Below are 20,183 nucleotides of genomic sequence, written 5' to 3'. Positions count from 1 at the left end.
AGGTACATATGTGATCCATGCAAACTCGACTCTGAACAAAAGAAGGCTCTGTTTGCATTTTTTTTTTTCTTTCACATGACACAGACTTAACATTCATCTCACTAATTGATACTTCTATGACTTGCTGATCACTTTACGCTTGAAAATGGATATTATACCGGGAAGATACTGCACTAGTACCCAGATCTTCCTCCTTCTATTGGAAAAATGCCAGGCTCCTAAGGCACCAGAATACAGTCACCGGTGAGTCATTCAAATGACGTAAGTTATTCCAGCTGGACGTTTGCCCTTATTACTGTGTTTATAATTCAAAATATTTGCCATATTCTCTTAGGATGACGGATAGAAATTTTCCAAGCGAACTATTAAAACTCAAGGGAAGACAGCCGCTACCACAGAACCATCAAAATCACATCAACAATATGACTGACACAAGTCCTCGATCATTCAAAAGTAAGTGGCATTCTCGAAGTTTCGTATATGAGAAAAAGCTTCTTTGTTCAGCTGTCCTGGTTGGATTTAATCTTCAATCTGGCGTTGGCCTTGTCAGCAAAAAAAAAAAAGAAACTGTCCTAGTTATGGATTGAAAATATGGGCTCTTCGCCCTGGTCTCAATTACTTGCTCTCTGTGTTTCCGGTGTGAGCGTGACGGAAACAGTTCTTCGCAAAACCCTTCTTTTAGTTTTTTCTTCCATCTTGTGTTCGACATATCTGATGAGCCTACTGTAAAATCTGCAGTAATTCTAGTTGCTCTAAAAACATGGTAGCGTGGGCAGCTTAAACAAGTCAGTCTCGTATTCAGACTAAAACCATTTTCCATTGAGCCTCGAAAGTAATACACCATACCTTTTAGTTGTGTTTCACTTCTCTATTTGATTGGTTCGGACGTCCAAATAACTTGTGTTTCCCTTTCAAGTAGACGGATGCAAAACTGAACAGATGGTGTCTTTGTCACTTGGCTCTTCCATTTTCTAGTTTTTACTTTGACTACTCAATGGTTGCTTCTAATATTTTCCTATATTGTGATTAATTAATTATTAAATTGTTTTTGGTTTAACGACACTTTATCAAAAAGTGCATGAGTTCTCTATTTAACTTGGATCATACACTAACATGTAAATGTTCTTTTCCTCTGATGCAGAGGAAACATCGCAAAAGTCGGAAAACAATACAGGACCCTTCATTGTATTAGGCCTGATATTTTTAACATCCTTAGTGGCACTAGCCTTTGTTTACTGGAGTTTTCCCAAGCTGAGACCGTAAGTCCTATTTCTATTCATCTGTCTTTTTCTTTTTGGGTAGAGCTTTTTTCATTGCTAAAAATTAGTATTGTAAATCATTATCCAACTATGCTACACTTCACTAGCTGGTTTGCTTTTCCTGCTTTATAAGAAATGGGCATAAAATAAAGCAGATGGATAATAAATTACTTATTAAACATTTTGGTGTGTAGTATTGCTAAGTATTTTAACTCATTGTTTGTATTTTGACTTTTCCAACAGGCTCATTGAAATATGGCACAACTCGTAAAAATATTCAGTGATAACACACACAAAAACATATCTTAAAATATATGTATTATAAAAATTTAAACTTAGGATTAAGAGTCTGATGTATATGGGCTTTTTGAAATCTTTCAAATGGTATGATTACTAATTTTTCCTATAACATAGCGCGTGTTCTTGCCCTATATAAGTCCTATTGAGCCACCATTATGCACACCCATGCATAAATAAGATGATGTGAGCATTTTTTTTGTGACCATTGAGTTCATTTGGCTTTGATTTTCTCCTTTTCCCCTATAAATTTTGAGCTTTTCGTTCACAGTTATCGGTTATCAGGAGGGTGTAATTGAGAGCAAAATATAATTGATTTTACTTATTCAGGAGGATTTGTGCTATACATGCAATGCTTTCTCCTTTTTATATTGCTTTGTGACACATAAATTGATCAAATCATATAAAGATTTCATTGAACCCTCAAACTCCTCAGATCCAATTAGAAATTCTCCCCACTGACTGCCATTCATTTAACTTTTAAAGAAGACAAGAGAATTTGGTGTTTTATCAAGATGACTCCATCAAGCTGATAGAGGTGTTTGTTCTCATAACCTGTTTGCAAGATAACATATTGAAACTGCAAGGAAAAGTTACACATTAATCACTTACCTCACTATCTATACCAGCCATTATCTTTTGAGTTTGAGGAACTTCATGCTGTAACGGTCTCCGTAGTGCAAACACCGGTACCCTACAAATAATATCTCTAAAAGTAAAAACTGACTATGAATGTAATGTTTACAAAAACTTTCACAATTCACAGTGAAGACAAGGCAAGGATAAAACTTCCAAGAGACATGGAAGATGCAAAAGGATTAGGAAGAGCATTGTCCAATTACACAGATGAATATTTCACTCAAGTTCTTCTAGGCTTTGTTGTAATTTATATTTTGTATCCTTCTCATGACGTTATTTTGTTTTTTTTAACCTTTTTTCCATAGTAAATTTATGCACTGTAGAGAATTAGAATTTTATTTTGGATCGATCCAGAGTTGTTAACCCTTTGGGAGACTTGTATCTAATTGCTCCTCACAATATCATCCCCCAATCAAACATTTCAATCACAAGAATAAAGGAAATGATGGTCTACTGATGGAGCTCTTGATTGTTAAACAAATTCTCCTTGTCAGTACCTTAGGGAATGTTCAGAGCACAGTATGGAGAATATGCATACTGATACTAGTTTATATTAACGGTTAGTTAGCTGAGGTTTTACATAGTCATGAGGTGCAAGATTTAAGATTTCATTATGAGTTTCTTGTTTCCCTTATCTCATGGTGTTGTGACGATTAATGCTGCAGTGTTTTCTTTAACCTTTCACACAGCTTGCAAACATTTGCTATACCAGGATCAATATTTCTCAGTATTTTATCAGGATTTTTATTCCCTTTTCCTTTAGCTCTATTTTTTGTTTGTCTGGTAAGTTAATTTGGATTTTAAGGTTTAATTGATCCTAATTTTTGAAACACTCAGAAATCTACAAAGTGTATCCAAGGTCTTCTTTATCATATTTGTTTTATTTTTTCTTACTCAGAACGTGAATTGTTTCTGTTTTACAGTGTTCCAGTGTAGGTGCATCATTCTGTTATTTATTGTTTTACCTGGTTGGTCGAAGGCTGGTAAAACATTATATGCCAGAGAGAGTAGATCAGTGGTGTGAACAGGTACTTCCATTTACTTATTTTGAAGCATTTGATTGGAGTATCCATTTCCTAATTTTCCTAATTTCCTTATTTTCTCATCCATGCTACATCTGTCTTTTTCTTCCTGGTTCTTTGGTTTGTTCCCTTCACTAATAAATACAAGCTCTGTCTCTCAACAATGTCAGATTTAGAAACTCTTTACTTTGGCCAATTTACGTTATCAACTCAGTTGATAAAACCAGACTATCTTGTAATATCCCCTAGGGATGTAGCACCACAGTTTCCTTAAAAACTTGCTCCTTTAAATTTATTATCGACATAATGATTGACGGGGAATGAGTGGATAAAGAACATTTTATGGATGCACCACTGCTAAATTATACTCATATAATTATTTAGTTAATTATATTAATATAATTTCAGTTGTATATTATTGGAATTTATAACTTTTGCATTTTATATTTTGTCACAGGTTAACCATCATCGAGACAACCTCCTAAGCTACATTATATTCTTGCGCATCACTCCTTTTCTTCCCAATTGGTTCATCAACATTTCTTCTCCAGTGATAGGTGTCCCCCTTTTGCCATTTTTTGTCGGCACTTTTGTAGGTAAGTCATTTTAAAAAATTGATAATGTCACCTTGATAATGGCCAAGACATGTTTCATGAACTTGCAATTCTCGTAAAAGTTTTGTAGCAGTTTCTTAGTGTTACAGAAATCAGTTATGTATTGGCTATCATGAAGAGTTGCAGACATTTTCAGTCTATTTTATGTTAAGTTACTTTAGTGGTGATTGTGCCTATTTCAAAAGTTACTGCTATACTCGAATTCAACTCACATTCTCCTTTCCAAAAACAAAAAACAAAATACACTTATTTGGGCCCATTTATTAGTTATATTTTGTTTGTGCATAGGTGGCATAGTTTAGATTAATTTTTGCTTTGAATATCATTTTTTAGGTGTTGCTCCACCATCTTTTGGTTTTATCAGTGCAGGAGTTGAACTGTATGTTTTAACAACCACAGGGGATGTAATGTCATTCAAGTCCATCATGATTGTGGTTGTGTCTGCTCTTCTGTCATTAGCTCCAGTGATATTCAAAAGACAACTTAGGGCAAAGATAGAATAAAATAAATAATTTTTGTAATAGCTTATTTTAATTGATTTTGCTCAATAATTAGTTAAATGTGTATGGGAGAGAAAGCGTGTATTCATTGAGATGAGAAAAAATTTTCTCTTACAATTTTTGTAAGTACTAGTAATGTAGGGGTTTCATTGAAAGTTGGTTACTGGCAGTCCACAGTCACCTTTTAACCCTTTAACTCCAAAGAGTGACCAAGACAGAATTTCTCCTTACTATCTCTATACAATATCATGCAGACAAGTGATGAGGATAAAGAAAAATATCCATTATGGGATTACTAATCGATCTGATAGCAAATTCTCCAAACTAACATAAAGAGAATCATTTGGCAGATAGTAAGGAGAATTACCAATGAGATCTTGGGAGTTAAGGGGTTAAGACGTCTTGCCACTGTCTGTTTAGCCTGCAGGCAGGTTCACTTGCTAAGGTTTTGCCTTATAGTCACTTTTCTGGGCACAACTGCCTATTACACCTGAGGCAGCCACTTAGGAAAATGTTACTAGTGGAAGCAATGAGTCATATTTAGCAAGACCGTACTCATTCCTTGGCCATTTCAGTATAGCCAAACTATTTGATGTCATGCGATCTAAGTAAAAAATTCAGAGCAGGACTTTGACTTAGGGTGCTATAACAAAAGACCATTTTGGAGTTCAGAAGCCTCACTTTTCTGGGGAGAAGTCTAAAGACTTTCTGGTGAAAGTAAATCTGAGTACAAAATATAAATCCACATCAAAATAAAACATTTTTGTCCTCACTCTCATTTTGAGCGAAAGGTTTGTTCATCTCACAATGGTTATTACTATTGACTCTAATGGTCTGGTTGTAAGCTATTCAAAACTCCAGTATGTATGGTAAAGATACTGAAAAATCTAAATGTTCTGGGGTTTGGAGAATGTTGTTGTAGTTGCTGTTGATTTTTCTTTTTTTGACCAAAAAATGCCTCAAGGGTTCTAGAAGAAATTCTGAGTGATTTAGGCTTTTTGTTTGCTTTTGGTAAAGATGCTGTTTGTTTGCCAAGATTATGATTATTTAATATGCATTTAAGTTTTCAGGATTTTATCAGCTGCTTGTAATATCTGTACAAGAGGGACTTAATTTATTGCTAAAAAATTCTATTATTATGGAACAATAAATTTTGAATTGAAAATACTGCCACTGTTATCATACTGTGGTGTTCTTATCATTTGACTTCTTGAATGTGATGTTTCAGAGGAATAGAGTTATTGAGATCTGTGATCATAGTAGTCATGAGAATAAATTCCTTTCACATTGTATTTTATTTACTGGATAATCTCAAGCTCAAATGTACTTTAAAGTCTAATGCTGTTATGAACATCAATGTTAAGGTTATTAAACATGTTTATTATCATCTGAATATAATACAATGTTTGGTTAGATATTATTTATTAATGGTGGGATTTTTTTCCTTTTCCCCACACTTCCTGTTTTGTTATTTAGACAACTGTACTGTCGTACAATCATTCTGTTTTATTACCTTTTGACCCCAAAGAGTGACCAGCAACTAATTTCTCCTTACATTATAACCCCTGAATCAGCACCAACCAAAGAAACTCTTGATTGTTAAAAAAATTCTCTTTATTAGTACCTTAGAGAACGTATAAAAAAAAGTCTGGAGAATGTGTATTGATGTTAGAGTGTAAAGGGTTAAAATACCAAGTAATAATGTTATGATTTTATAAGATGTTTTATAATTAAATTGCTTCAATCACGGAAAAAGAGGAGACTCTTCTCGAGTTATTTCTTGACCCTCAGGTTTGACATAAAGCCTACAACAAACGATTTACGGAAGGGCGACGTGTTGAAAAAATCTTAACTGTTTTGTCGCGACTCTCCTGACTCTCCTCTCTTTAATCTTACCTTTGACCTTGTGGAGTCTGGGCTCTAACGAAGACTCGATTGAAATATGGCGACTGCGATTTGAAATTACAAAATATTTTTTTTAACTTCAAAAAAAGGTACCGAGATAAAATTGAAAATATTGTAAGAAGGTTTTATGTTAAAATCCAAGCGTCTAATTTTAGCGGCCACAAAGTTCCAGGAGCAGAGGACCTCTCTTGTATCTTCAGTACATATTATTCGACGGACTTGCTCTTCCGTAGTGTCTTCTGACGAATTTTTGGATAAAATGTCTGGAAAATCCATGCCAAAATGGATACAGCCCGAAGGGAATGGGGAACTTAAACTTTACAACAGTCTCACTCGTGAGAAGGTAAGAATTTTTCCTTTCGTAGTATTTTTGTTGTTAATTTTTCGGTATATGAACAATCCATGTTTAATCATCGAAATCTGATGCAATTATTTCTGTGATGGAATCAGCCAATCGTAATTAGATACGTCTTTTACAAATTATGTTCTTGTCAAAGTGAGTCACTCTTACTAGTCCTAGATATGTGTCCTCTTTTATTTCAAATCTTTTATTTACAGGTAGCTTTACAATATATTAATTCTTTAGACGAACGAAATTTATCCTTAGCTCGTTCCCGGAAGAATCGATATTTCATTTTTCTTTTAAAAAAAATAATACTAAATAACTTTGGGCACAGAAGAAAAATTAGTTTCAAGTTAAAACTTGCTGAAAGCAAAAAGTAACCATTTTTCAAGTGATGACTGAGTTTATTTTATGCCCATCTCAAGTGTTAACAGACATACCTACTCAGTAGGGACTCTGAGAATTCTGAGTTCTTTCCAGCCTTAACCCTTAATAATCTAAAATCAGTATGCATATTTCCCATACTGTTCTATAAACATCTCCTAGGATGCTGACGTGGAGAATCTGTTCAACAATCAAGAGCTTCTTTAGTTGGTGATCAGCTCCTTTATTCTCCTGACATTAATGTTTGATTCAGGGGTGATATGGTGTGGAGAATTTAGATGCCTGTTACTCTTTGGGGTTAAAGGGTTAAGGTGAAGTGATGGGAATTTAGTAAACGAGCTTGCAGCATGATGTGGATGAGTGGTCAAGATGTAAGGCTCACAATCTAGGGGTTTAGGGCTGATGGCCATGCAGGGCCAGGTTGTTCCAAAGCAGTTAAACATCCATACTGGGATAAATGCGTACAAAACTTATATTTTACCATGGCAATGAAACTAGGATTAGAGCTAATCATGCTTTGCATACTAGCCCAGGTGGATTTGTCTCAGAGCAGTCCTGAGTTCAAATCCTAGCCTAGGATTGAAAATAAATAAAGGGGGAAGTTTCTAAAGAAACTGTGGTTCTGCGTTGGTAGGAGAGTATAACAGGGTAATTTAGTATTATTAACTGAGTTGGGAATATGGTGACAAGAAAACAAGAATGAATTTAATTAGTTAATTCTTGTTTTCTCATCACCATATTCCCACCAATAGCATAGCTCCATTTTCTAAATATAAACCCACACACAACCCAGGATTCCTCTAATTGCTCTTACGAAGGGCTAATGCTCTAAATATCAGCCTTTAAACTCTTTACGGTGGCCAATTTATGTTTTCAGCTCAGTTGTTAAAATTAAATTACCCCACGATTGAAAATAGCCAACTGATTTGCCTCCTCCCTGTTGGGTTTGTAATTATATTGTGATTGATTTGGATTATGATATTAGGTTTATCATTGCTTTTACTACTGTTGACTTTTTCCCTCTATAAATAGAACCTATTACTAGTTAGTGACTGTATATTTTCATTTATTTATTTATTTCTGCCTGCTAGAATGTGTTTGTACCACAGAAAGGCAGAAGAGTGTTTTGGTACAGTTGTGGGCCTACAGTATACGATGCATCTCACATGGGACATGCAAGGTACAAGCTTAAATATATTCATGGTCCTAAACAAAATTTTATTGAATTTCTATGTTGAGCTGAGAAAATTATTTTGTGAAAAATAATATCCTTGAGGTTTAATTGTAAATCCAGATTTTCATTGTACAGGGTTGGACATAGAAAGAATATTTTTATGGTCTACTTCTTGTTGTACATTATTTCTGGTTTCCTCTAACAGATAATGAAAGTTTTGTGAATGAAAGTGATCCTCGCAGTAATGTGCACTACTTAGGCAGTAGTGAAAATAAGGCCTGAAAAAAAAATTCAGGCCTGTACGGGATTTGAACCCATGACCTCTGCGATACCGGTGCAGCGCTCTACCAACTGAGCTAACAAGCCAACTGGGAGCTGGTCATGAAGTTGGTTCTAAATAAACCCATGAAGTGATGAATAAATGGTTAAGAATATATGAAAGTCATATATTTGAACTGCGGATAAAGACGTGAATGAAAGTGATCCTCGCAGTAATGTGCACTACTTAGGCAGTAGTGAAAATAAGGCCTGAAAAAAATTCAGGCCTGTACGGGATTTGAACCCATGACCTCTGCGATACCGGTGCAGCGCTCTACCAACTGAGCTAACAAGCCAACTGGGAGCTGGTCATGAACTTGGTTCTAAATAAACCCGTGAAGTGATGAATAAATGGATTTTCTGCATATATTTTCAATACTGCCTAAGTAGTGCACATCACTGGTTAAGAATATATGAAAGTCATATATTTGAACTGCGGATAAAGACGTGAATGAAAGTGATCCTCGCAGTAATGTGCACTACTTAGGCAGTAGTGAAAATATATGCAGAAAATCCATTTATTCATCACTTCACTTCCTGATTGACTTGCATTGTTCACCACAGTCATATATTTGAAATATTTCCAATGTCCATGGTTCTCTGAATCTTAAATACAATTTTTACAAATTTTCTGGTAATATTACTTTCATTTTTCTCTTCCATATTTCAGGTCTTACATCACTTTTGACATTTTACGAAGAGTACTTCAATCTTACTTTAACTACGATGTGTTTTATGTGATGAATATAACAGACATTGATGACAAGGTACCTGGTTTTTTTAAATTTTTTAATGTAGCTGATTTATCAATTTGCTGCAAAATTTTTTCTCTTGCCCTTTGGATAGTTGTAGGGGTCCTTAAAAATATTCTGCTAGATTGTTCACACAACTGCATAATTTGCAAATGTTCCTCTGTGTGGATTTGGTGAATGACTTGATTAAAAACTCTTAAACTGGAAAGAAAATTTTTTTCTTCAGCAGTGAACTCCTCTTTTTCCCAACCAATGATATTGATTTTTGATAGTTTGTATAATTATGTTATTATAGTTTAAGTTATTTGTGGTTAAAATGAATTTATACTAATATTATCTGAGTGAGATTTTTTTGTTTATGGATTAATGTAATTGAGAAAAAAAATAATACAAATTAAACTAGTTGGAAACCAATTGTAACCTTGCAGATTATCTTCAGAGCAAGGCGAAACCACCTGTTAGAGAAGTACATTGAGGAGGCAAACCCTCCAGACAAAATATTAGATGATGTGAACTCTGCATTGGGGGTATGTTTGGTAGCATAGAGTGAACTAAGGAATAGCTGTGAAACTGAAATTTAAGCCCTAAGAAATCTTATGCCTGTATAATTTTCCTTAATTTTCTCATTATGTATGTATAAATTTAAAGTTCAATATCTGTAGCACTATCTATACTCAGTACCACTGCCATTATTTTATTACCATTTCTGTTGCTATGCTCTAAAAATCATTCCCTGCATAATGCACCACAAAAAATTGCTAAAATTCTAAAACCTAAAATCCTGATTGTTTTTATTTCTAAAATAATAATCCCAGTTTTTAAAATATTTGCATGTATTTGTGTTATAATGATTATTTAAACCCCTCCCTTTTAGGATTGGCACAGGATCTTGTTTCAGTTTGTTTTCCTTTTTCCTACAGTTCATTACAAAGTTCTGCATAATTTGATTATTTTAGTGTAACTTAATGCTTGTTGGTACTTACGTGTAACTTAAATAAGTTTTCCTTTTCTTCCAGCCATATTCTGCCAAAATGGACAGTACCACAGATGCAGACAAGAAAAATATGTATTTTAAAATTATTGTAAGTTGTGTCATTTATTTTGTAGAATTTGATGTACAGAATTTTGCTAATGTTAATTCTTTTGAAATGCTTCTGAATCAGAAGATGAAATTATAATTTTTTTAGGCCTGAGTGGTATTTTTTCTTCAAGGAAAAAGTGAAATTGTGTCATTCAAGATTGAAAGAACTACTAACAACAAACAGCAGCTCTGATGAAGTTGTCAGATCAGCAACTCAGGTGAATTTGGGATAACTTTATTTTTTTGAGGGTGGTAATTAGTCCAGCTTAGGTTACCCCTCCCCCCACACAGTATTTTGTCAGGCTTCAAATCACTGGTACCTAATTATATACTTGTGGGTGGACATTGGTACAGTGAGAGTGAAATGTCTTGCCCAAGAAATCAAAAGAATGATCTGGCCAGGTCTCAAATGTGGACCTCTTGACTTGGAGTCCATCATGCTGACAGACAGTTCTCCTGGTCTCTTTTTTTCAATACTGTTAGCATAAATGGATCAAAACCAGGGATCAATAATCATGTGTACAATGTGATCATCCAAAGAAAAGTAGCTCTGAGAGGGATTGATATCAGTAAGAGTGACTAGGGTTTCAACAACCCTCTAGAGTGGAAGTAAAAGATTCCTAAGTAGTTCCCTATTACCAACTTCTCTTTGCAAACATACAATTTAACAGAACACTTAATGATTACCTTTTCTGTACTTGACCCAGGGCTTAGCATACAATTAAATAACAACAGCATGGGTTATACACAGGCTGTCCAACAGGCTGCCCAGTAAGAACTGAACACTAAATAGATATCAAATTTACATAATACTTTAAAATTAGTTGGAATTTTTTTTCTTTATAATTTGACACAGGAGTTGTTGCGTCAGGCAAGTGAACCTCTATCAGCCTGGCTAGACTCTCAAGTAAGATACTCTTTTTGACTATGGTTCAACAGTGGCTTGTAATTGCTAAATTTCAATATGAGATTTTAAGCTTTCTAATTTATGGTATTTCTTCTTTTTCCCAGTTTGGATCAGATGTGACAGACCACAGAATATTTGCAAAGCTCACCCAGCACTGGGAGGATGAATTTCACAAAGACATGGAAGCTCTTAATGTACGTCAAACTTTTCTGTGCAAAAGTTTTCTTTATTCATTTGAATTATAATTGAAATTTGGAGTAGTTAGTAAAAAATTTAGTAAAAAATTTAGTCAAAGCTCCAAGCTCAACAAAGGTGCCACATTTGACAACCTGAAATCTCAATATAGTTGCAAGACCTAGGCATTTATTTTCCATAAAACAGGAAAGAAAGGTTTACCTATTACACCTACACCCTTTAACTCCCAAGATCTGATTGTTAATTCTCCCTTCCAGCTGTCACACCTTCTTTGTAAATAAATTAAAGGAATGTGGTGTTAGATCAAGATAACAACTTCTATCTGTTAATTTTGAGTATTCTCATTACCTGTTTACTGGATTATATACAGATATTATAGGGAGAAATTGCAGGTTAATCACTTGTGGGAGTTAAATGGTTTACTGTAGACCATAACCTCTGAGTAATAAAAGCATGCTCTGTGACTGCTGAACACAGGATGCCAAATTGACTTTTTAATTTCCAACTTTGTGGCTAAAATTTTTTGCTCTTTCTATGGCAAATGAAATGGTCATACTTTGGGATGTTGCCAGAAGTATTGATTGAAATATGTTTATTTTTCTTTCAGATCCTTCCAGTGGATTGTTTAACACGAATCACACAGTATGTGCCTGAGGTGGTAACATTCATTCAAAGAGTTATGGACAATGGATACGCGTAAGTGAAAGTGATGCTTTGTTGGAATAACTTTTCGAAGTAGGTGGCTCCCCCTTAAAACTTAGTATTGTAAAAAAGAAAGTTAAACAAAGATGGTGAAGCAGATGGTGATTTTCACTGGCAGCTGCCCAGAAGTTTGGAACAAATGAAGAAAGAATGATGAGAGTTCCCAGCAAGGCTAAAAATTCTTGCAGTGACAGTTCTCCTGGTGTAACATTCCTGTTTTTGCCAATTGAAAATAGTTTTTAATTATCAAATTGGGTTAATTTTAATTTGTGGAACATGTTGCTGGTAACAAGTGACTTGAGTTTAAAATATCGCATCAGGTGCAATAGTCAAATTTGAAAATTTATATAAAAGAAATTTTACTGACTGAATTAAAATCAATCTTTTAATACATTGTTGACCCCAGTTGTTTTTTCCTTTTTGTGCTCTCTGCAGTTTCTGTGCCTTTTCCTCAGCACGTTCCATCCTTGTGTGACCCAGTAGCATAAAGTTAAACACACTTGCTGTGTAGTACATACAAAGGAGGTCTCCTCCACCCAGGTCCCTGAGCCAAATGCACCCTAACATTTGTTATATTTTACTCCAGGTATGAATCAAATGGCTCTGTGTATTTTGACACCATTAAGTTTGGCTCTGGTGGTAAGCATGCATATGCAAGATTGGTACCTGAAGCAGTGGGTGATCTGGATGCATTGGCAGAGGGAGAAGGTACAACTTTAATTTGTACAAAAGATACAAATCAGTGCCAAACAAGTCTGTGATCATAAAATTTAAGGAATGAATAAAAATTTTAAAATTTGATTCATATGGGGTGAATTTTGATCCACAGATTCCTTTCCAATTGAAATATTTGGAGTGTTAATTTATGTGAAAGAATGAAAAAAAAAAAAATGAACCCTGAAGGAAAACTCATGGAGTTAGGAGAAGGACCAATATAAAAAAGTCAGACTTTATGTACTTGTGAATCCAGGTTCAGAAATTTCAGTTAGGGCATAGCATTTGAAGGCAAGTGCCTTCAACATTGTGCCTGCATCCTATATCCTCTTCATCCTCTAACTACTTTGCGTTTTTATTCATGATTAGGAGAACTAAGTCAAAACCCAGGAGACAAGAAATCTGAACGTGACTTTGCACTGTGGAAAGCCAGTAAACCAGGTGAACCTGCTTGGGACTCTCCTTGGGGAAAGGTAACCATTGCTAACAACGAGGACTTTTTGTAGGATTATACACAGATTCATGTCACAACTGGAAATAAATTATATTATTTTTTGTAAATACTTTTCCAATTACTAGTCATTAGTGTCTGAAGGTAGAGCTAATTCAGCAAGAATTCAATTCTCCATAACTGATAATTAATAATTGATTTTTGCTATAGGGCCGACCAGGATGGCATGTAGAATGTTCTGTGATGGCAAGGTTTGTCACTAGTTTAAGATAATACATCATTTTTTTCTCTTGATATCTGTAATCCATCTTCAAATTGATAAATGTATTTATTTTGAGAGTGAATTGGCATGAATTGACATGAAGTGGCCAGGGTAGCTAATAATTTCAAACATCAAAATGATCTCAAGAAGTGAACGGCAATTTAAGAGAGAGAGTTTCTTTAACAGGGTGCTAAGGACTCAATGATATTTCCCTTGCTCCCAAAACGACTTCATAGCTCAGTTTGTAGTGGTACCCACATACTTTCAACCTTTCAACCTGCCTTGGGAGCAAAAATTGTGTTCAAATGCATATGCCTCACCCAATTTTTTGTTGTAAAAAGGCAAAATCAGCAACCATGACTTTATACACATTCACTAAGCTTTTGAACTTACACCTTTACACCTTTTCCTCTTGAACATTGGCATGCAAAAGTGAACTATTTGCCCTTAAACACCTCCATTTTTAAGATATAACATGTTCCATTGTGTTCCATTGGAAAGACTTGACATTTCCCGTTCAAATTCCCCACCATAGCCAGGCAAGATTCAAATCCCGTACCCATCAGGTACAGACAATGAAGCTTTGAAATGGCCAGCATGGAAGGAAATAGTTGAACATACAGGCTGAAAAATTGAATAAGATAATTTGTTATCAATGATTTTGTTTTTGTCTCTTTCAGTGAGGTTTTAGGTAGCTCCATTGACATTCATACGGGTGGAGTGGATTTGAAATTTCCTCATCATGACAATGAGCTGGCACAGTCTGAGGTAAATATGATATCCTTAGTCTTGTACTACTGGAAAAAGGGCTAATAGTCAGATCTTGAGAGTGCAAGCTTGGTGTGAAGGTTCAATATGTGCCTGATCTCTGCATTAAGGAGATCAACTAATCAGTCATACCTTGATGACAGTGTTAGCAAAGACCAAAAACAAAAACTCCTTGTGTTTCTTACAGGAAAAGGTTATTAACTACAGTGATTTGAATCACAACTGAAAATATGACATTATATTTAGAGAAAATGGTGTAGAACATGGTTGCTAAATTAGAATTATTCATGGAAATTTGGCTGTGGGTGGAGAGAGTTGCCAAGGTAGATTTGGTACACCATGTCCAGAGGCACATTTCTATAAAAATTAATTAGGTGGTTAAAGAAATGATTTTTTTCCATCTTCACAAATAATCAGTTTTCATGATTAATGTTCAAGACATCTGAACAGAGTAGATCTTTTTAATGAGTAATGATAAAACAGGTCACCTTACAATAGTGACTCTTGAAAATTTTTCTTCAGGCACATTATGGTGTGTGCCAGTGGATACATTATTTCCTCCATGCTGGTCATTTAACTATCGAAGGATGTAAAATGTCCAAGTCTCTGAAGAATTTCATCACAATCAAGGTACATTTTCCTGTCCAATTTTTTTCTTTGTCAGTTGTTAAGTTTAACACTCTGTCAGGAGGTTGTATTGAAAACAGGGTTTGTGTGGCCATGGTAACTTGAAAAGTCATGAATTTTTGTGGTATGTTCCAGGTCATGAAGTGTGTGTCTTGGTAATGGAAAGTCAAGAATAATAACCTAGGAGGATTTTTTTCTCCAAACTAAACAAGAAATTCTCAAGGAAATGCTTGTGTTCTTCTTATGTTAAAACAAACCTCAGCATTGCAATTCACAAAAAAGTTTGAAAAAGTCATTGAATTTCGTAAGCTCCAAAGGGTATAAACCTTGGATGAAAAAAACATTTTGATAAAGAGTCTGACTCATTGAATCTTTCAATCCTCTCTCTGGCATTTTCAGGAAGCATTGGCAAGAAATTCTGCCAGACAAATCAGACTTGCCTTCCTTCTTCATGCCTGGAATGCTACTCTGGACTACAGCGAGAATGTGCTTCGCGAAGCTGAACAGACAGACAAGCTATTTAACGTGAGTCTAGGCGGGTATTTTTGAAACCCTGATCCTTTAACTCCCAAGATCGTATTGTTAATTCTCCCCTCTGGCTGCAACACATTTCTTTGTAATTAGTTACAAGAATTTGGTGTTCGATCAAGATAACAACTGTTACCTGATAAGGTTGAGGTTTCTCATCACTTGGTTTCTTAATAATGTATTGATGTTGTAAGGAGAAGTTGCATGCTAATCACTTCTGGGAGATGAAGGGCTAATATTATCTCATATTGGGTGACGTGTAGATCAAGTTGAGTTTCTCGCACAAATTAAGTAAGTGGCCTTTACAGCAGAAACTTATCGTGGTTTCTATAGCATCCAGTGGCTAGGTGTATTGCTTCTCGGCCTGTGCAACTGTTCAGTAATAGATCACAGATGACGTCAAAATGTGATAAGATCAAAAAGGTGGCACAGGAGGCGAGTGTGTCACTGATGTTCTCACCACATTTTTACTTCTTTTGTAAAGTCATTTTTAACTGAACAGACTCGCAGCAACAAAAACTGTCAATGATGACGTCATCTGTGTGTCTTTCCTCCAATAGAACATGAGTAAGAACCATTCAAAATGCGTGCGTAATTCAGCTTATTATAAGGTAAACCCCAGCGATATATCTCTTTCCTGGACAGTTGGCTGTTGTCTATGTAGTCTATGTATACTCCTGAGTAGAGAGAGGTACTGTGAGAATAAAGTGTTTTGCCCAGAACACAGCACACTGACTCCCAGGGCTTTAGCTTGACGTCATATTCCTGAAGCCTGCTCTCCATTTATGAGACCACTCAATCTCTCACCTGTGATTGTCTAAAAAACATTGTTGTTCTTGTCTCGCTTTTCAGGATTTCTTCTTGAACGTAAAGGATATTCTTAGGAAACCAGAGGACACAACACCATCAGCGCACAACTATCATGAGTTGGAGAAAGATCTCCAGGACAAGTATGGATCACTCTGCTTTCCAGTTCTCGCATGGATCTATTAAGGAATTCTTTCTTCTAACTATCTATTTCTTATACAAGTGCCTTTTAAGGGAGGCAAACATCACCGTGTCGCAGTCAAGTTCATCTATTCCCATTTCCTGTCTGCTGGCCAGATGTATTAATGATTTAAAAAAAAGTTTTAAGTTGAATTGATGAATCAATATTGGTTTTTATGGGCTCCGCAGTAACTCGCTGAATGCAAAAATCTGCAGTGTCCTTTTAATGCTTAACAAGCAAAATGAGAGACGGGAATGGGCGGGAGAGGGGGGGGGGGTGATGGTTTTAAACTTTCATATCTCAAGGGAGGGGGGTATAGGTGTGAGCCATCAAGTCGTAACCTAAGGGAAATCAAAATCTGGTTGTGGGGGTAATAATCAGTTCCGTTATTTTGTAATTTTTTTCCAGGTTCCTTGGTAAAAAGGCGGCAGTCCATGAAGCTCTCTGTGGTTAGTGTAAATATAATTTTCCCCTTACATCTTGAAAGTTGTAATATCACATTGAACTGATTAATGACATGTAAGATTTATACAATTGCAATGGGACGTTTGTAAATCTGAAGGACGAGAGTTGTCTCTTCATTTAAACGTAGTGATTTGTTTCCCTGCTTGCATGTGGGATTAACATACGTCTGCCCCCAATTTACTCCTACCTGCGGCTTCACTCTTTTTATATTTTAAGAAAAAATTATGTGGACTGCAGTAAAAAACCGTGAATCTTCTTGAGACGTGATGAATATTGAGCACCTAATAATAAATCATCACTTTCTTCCCTAACTTTCATGACTGTTATCGAGAGCTGGCGTTACTCTTCGTGGGTGCTTGCGTGACGTCTTTTGACAGCTTACGTGAGTTCCCTTGAACATATTTCATTCCCGTTTTTGTGTTTTTGTTGTTGTTTTTAGATTCAATCGACACACCCAGTGCACTTCGACACATGCAAGAACTTGTGAAACTAACGAACATCTACATTAGCGGCAAAAAGGAGAAAAAAGAATCTTCAAATCACCAGCTCTTGGAAGGAATTGCCAAGTATCTGACTCACATGCTAAAGGTTTGTACCCCATAAATGTAGCATCAGTGTTTGGTATCGACTGATTCTTCTTATCGAATCCTATTCAAGGTATCGTTAAAAAATCCGTGCTAATAAATGGTGCGAAACCTTTTTGATTCAGATTTTTGGAGCAATCGATGAGGAACAAGCCATTGGTTTTCCAGTCGCTGGAAAATCTGCTGCAGCTAATGTAAGACATCTTTCTATTACATATTTTTTATGTGTTTGATTATTTATTGATACATTTAATTTAAATTTCTTCTGCTTTAGTTGCAATGAGGAAGTTATGTCAGTGAAATGGTTGTTGTTGAAAGGGGCAGACTAGAAGGTTCCATTGGGCTTTTCAGAAGTAGTTCAGGGATTTTAGTTTTCACGGTCTACTTTTTGGCCAATTTATTTTCCTTTTTTTCCTTATATTTTTATTCACGTTGTGGGGTTCCGCAAACGGTCGTAAGTAACTGTTTAGAACTCGAAGCAGGCTCGGTGAAAAGTTTTAACTGCGACAAACTCGTTATTGCATCTGATTATCCGAAGAATTCCTGCTAAAACCTTTGCCTCTTTAGTTTCAACTTTATGGAACAAGTTTCAATAATTTCATGATTATTGCCAGTAAAATTCACAGACTGTCAAGTCAAATATCATTTTTTTTCATTATTATTATTCAATTGAGATCAGCATGGTTAACTTAAACAAGAATTTTTATTTCAATTTCAGCATGAAGAAGTTGCCATGCCGTATGTCCAGCTACTTGCTGATTTTAGAGAAGAAGTCAGGAATGTTGCGCGGGACGAAAAAGGTGAAACTAAGTAACGGCGAGAGAGGATAAATAAATTATCCTCTCTTGATGCTGGTTAAAAGTCTGGTCTGCCTGTGCAGTTCTCAACTTTGGGTAACTAAACAAAAGGACACAGACCATGCCAATAAAATATTTTGAAAATTGGTTGGAAAAGTAAGGTCAAATATTTTTAGAAACTTGGAAAATATGGAAGATCGAATCGTGGTTCTGAAAATTTTCTTTGTGGCCTAGTTGCTTCACTGTGAATTAATTGTGTGAAAGTAGAGTTTAACGTACATTTTGTGGAAGTCCTCAACAACTGGCAATTTTTTTTCTAGTAACTAAAATCCTTCAAGCATGCGACAGGTTAAGAGACGACAGTTTGCCAGAACTCGGAGTGAAGCTTGAAGACGTGGAAGGTGAGTTAAAACACGTTCTTTCTTCTGATGTACATTAATGGATGCCGGTCACTTACTTCCGGCTGTTTAAACGTATTCGACCCTGTTATGAATAAGCAATGGTTATTTTTCTGTCCTCAAGGTGACCACGCAGTGATAAAGTTTGTGGACAAAGAAACGTTATTGAAGGAAAAACAGCAACAGTTAGAGGTATATTTCTGATCTGTCCCTTCATATGTCCGTTTATGTAACTGCTGTGTATATTTGCTTGTTACTTATTTCGCGAGGTTTTTTATTTTTGGGTTAGGAACAAGAGAAGAAGCGGAAACAGAAGGAGGAAGCCAAAAAGAAGTTGGAAGCGGAAAAGGTTTGACCGGTGACATTGTGTTTTGTTCTTGGGCACGACACTTCTTTTCAAACAATTCACTTGCTCGCCGTCCTTGGAAATTTATCTTACACGTGCAAATTTACGCTACCCCGATGCATCTAACTTGCCGTGGCATAATTTTCTCATCAGTCGCGAGCTTTTTCGCTCAGCTTTGGAAAAAGCCTCAAGAGCTTCTTTGTATTTTTTACACCGAAATTTATTTAGTTCATTCATTCATTGATGTTCCTTTTTTTTCAGGCTGCAAAGGAAGCAAAAGCTAGAATTCCCCCGTGGGAAATGTTTAAACACGAAACAGAAAAGTATTCTAAATTTGATGAACAGGTAAGAGACCCTATTTTAGGTACACCGATACCTTTATGGTGTTCTAATGCAATTTGAGTTCGGGCTACCATCTCTAAATTTATGTCTAAGCTTTAGTTTCTAAATATCGGATAGAAATGGTTTATTAACTATGCTTTATGCTAATCGCCTGGATTTTACAGTTTCAGCGGAATTTCAGCGTTCATCAAAACTAGTCATCTACCAAGACAACCAATTGATTTGCGCAGTTTTTCTGACATTATTCAAAATGATGTGGTTGTTGCCTGGGAACTGTTATGGAGTATTTAGGCACAATATAGTTAAGCAGTAGAGGACTTTTTTTCCGTGTTTGAATAGCTTCTTTGAAATGTTATCCAAAAATAATAATAATAACAATGATAAATTAGAAAAATATGCGCGCCTTAAACGTGACACTGTGTCAATATACTCTTATCTAAGACACACCTATTCACCAATGAGATCCCTTTCATCACCTTACCTGGTAACAGTTCGCCTCTTGTGACTCTGGCTTTACACACTGGTCGAATATTATTATCCTTCAGATGTAGGAGTAATAACGACTCCGTTAGTCTTAGATGTTTTTATCTTGCTTCACAGGGAGTTCCTACCCATGATCATACGGGAGAGCCACTGAGTGGCAAACTGATCAAAAAATTGAAGAAAATGTACCAACAACAAGAGAAACTGTATAATTCTGTTGGGGCTGGCCAGGCAGCAAATGGTTTCACAGAAAACTAACGTGACACTAAAATTTAACTGAATTGTAAGACCTAGTGATACAATTGAAATAAAAGGCATAATGAGTTTTGAGTTTGAAC

The 20,183-nt window shown here is 35.6% G+C and overlaps 2 protein-coding genes across 4 annotated transcripts; both read left to right on the top strand.

The window, feature by feature from the left end:
- The first annotated feature begins 149 nt into the window (after nucleotides 1–149).
- Nucleotides 150–5,724, top strand: LOC113665450 (transmembrane protein 41B). Of its 2 annotated transcripts, none has more exons than XM_089184402.1 (8): nucleotides 150–243; nucleotides 335–453; nucleotides 1,142–1,259; nucleotides 2,323–2,451; nucleotides 2,885–2,978; nucleotides 3,119–3,223; nucleotides 3,675–3,813; nucleotides 4,165–5,724. In XM_089184402.1, the coding sequence occupies exons 2-8, from the start codon at nucleotides 336–338 to the stop codon at nucleotides 4,332–4,334; spliced, it is 873 nt and encodes a 290-aa protein (XP_089040528.1). In that variant the 5' UTR covers nucleotides 150–243; nucleotide 335; the 3' UTR covers nucleotides 4,335–5,724. The 2 variants fall into 2 exon arrangements, with proteins under 2 accessions (XP_089040528.1, XP_027036940.2); XM_027181139.2 differs by having other exon boundaries at nucleotides 222–261.
- Nucleotides 5,725–6,237: 513 nt separating this feature from the next.
- On the top strand, nucleotides 6,238–20,182 carry LOC113665451 (cysteine--tRNA ligase, cytoplasmic). 2 transcript variants are annotated; one of them, XM_027181141.2, is made up of 25 exons: nucleotides 6,238–6,579; nucleotides 8,055–8,143; nucleotides 9,126–9,222; nucleotides 9,636–9,734; nucleotides 10,224–10,289; nucleotides 10,420–10,506; nucleotides 11,145–11,195; nucleotides 11,300–11,389; nucleotides 11,998–12,086; nucleotides 12,679–12,800; nucleotides 13,176–13,279; nucleotides 13,468–13,508; nucleotides 14,200–14,287; nucleotides 14,810–14,917; nucleotides 15,314–15,439; nucleotides 16,295–16,392; nucleotides 16,839–16,879; nucleotides 17,335–17,483; nucleotides 17,605–17,673; nucleotides 18,198–18,279; nucleotides 18,597–18,677; nucleotides 18,799–18,866; nucleotides 18,964–19,023; nucleotides 19,282–19,365; nucleotides 19,963–20,182. In XM_027181141.2, exons 1-25 carry the CDS (start codon nucleotides 6,364–6,366, stop codon nucleotides 20,101–20,103), a joined length of 2,346 nt encoding a protein of 781 aa, XP_027036942.2. In that variant the 5' UTR covers nucleotides 6,238–6,363; the 3' UTR covers nucleotides 20,104–20,182. The 2 variants fall into 2 exon arrangements, with proteins under 2 accessions (XP_027036942.2, XP_089040525.1); XM_089184399.1 differs by lacking the exon at nucleotides 6,238–6,579 and adding an exon at nucleotides 6,731–7,274.
- The last annotated feature ends 1 nt before the right edge of the window (nucleotide 20,183 follows it).

This window comes from Pocillopora damicornis, chromosome 10, assembly GCF_964200805.1.
Source record: "Pocillopora damicornis chromosome 10, jaPocDami1.2, whole genome shotgun sequence".
In the NCBI taxonomy this organism is placed as follows: Eukaryota; Metazoa; Cnidaria; class Anthozoa; order Scleractinia; family Pocilloporidae; genus Pocillopora; species Pocillopora damicornis.
The sequence above is the reverse complement of the archived record's forward strand: the minus strand, read 5'-3'. Positions and strand labels throughout refer to the sequence as shown.

Excerpts from the sequence above, each read along its gene's own strand:
- LOC113665450 (XM_027181139.2), top strand. Across the intron at positions 2,452-2,884 it reads TTTGTTGTAATTTATATTTT|CTTGCAAACATTTGCTATAC; the intron begins GTATCCTTCTCA and ends CCTTTCACACAG. Across the intron at positions 2,979-3,118 it reads CTCTATTTTTTGTTTGTCTG|TGTTCCAGTGTAGGTGCATC; the intron begins GTAAGTTAATTT and ends TCTGTTTTACAG.
- LOC113665451 (XM_027181141.2), top strand. The coding sequence starts at position 6,364 with ATGTTAAAATCCAAGCGTCTAATTTTAGCGGCCACAAAGTTCCAGGAG. Across the intron at positions 13,509-14,199 it reads GAATGTTCTGTGATGGCAAG|TGAGGTTTTAGGTAGCTCCA; the intron begins GTTTGTCACTAG and ends TGTCTCTTTCAG. Across the intron at positions 19,024-19,281 it reads AGAAGTTGGAAGCGGAAAAG|GCTGCAAAGGAAGCAAAAGC; the intron begins GTTTGACCGGTG and ends CTTTTTTTTCAG.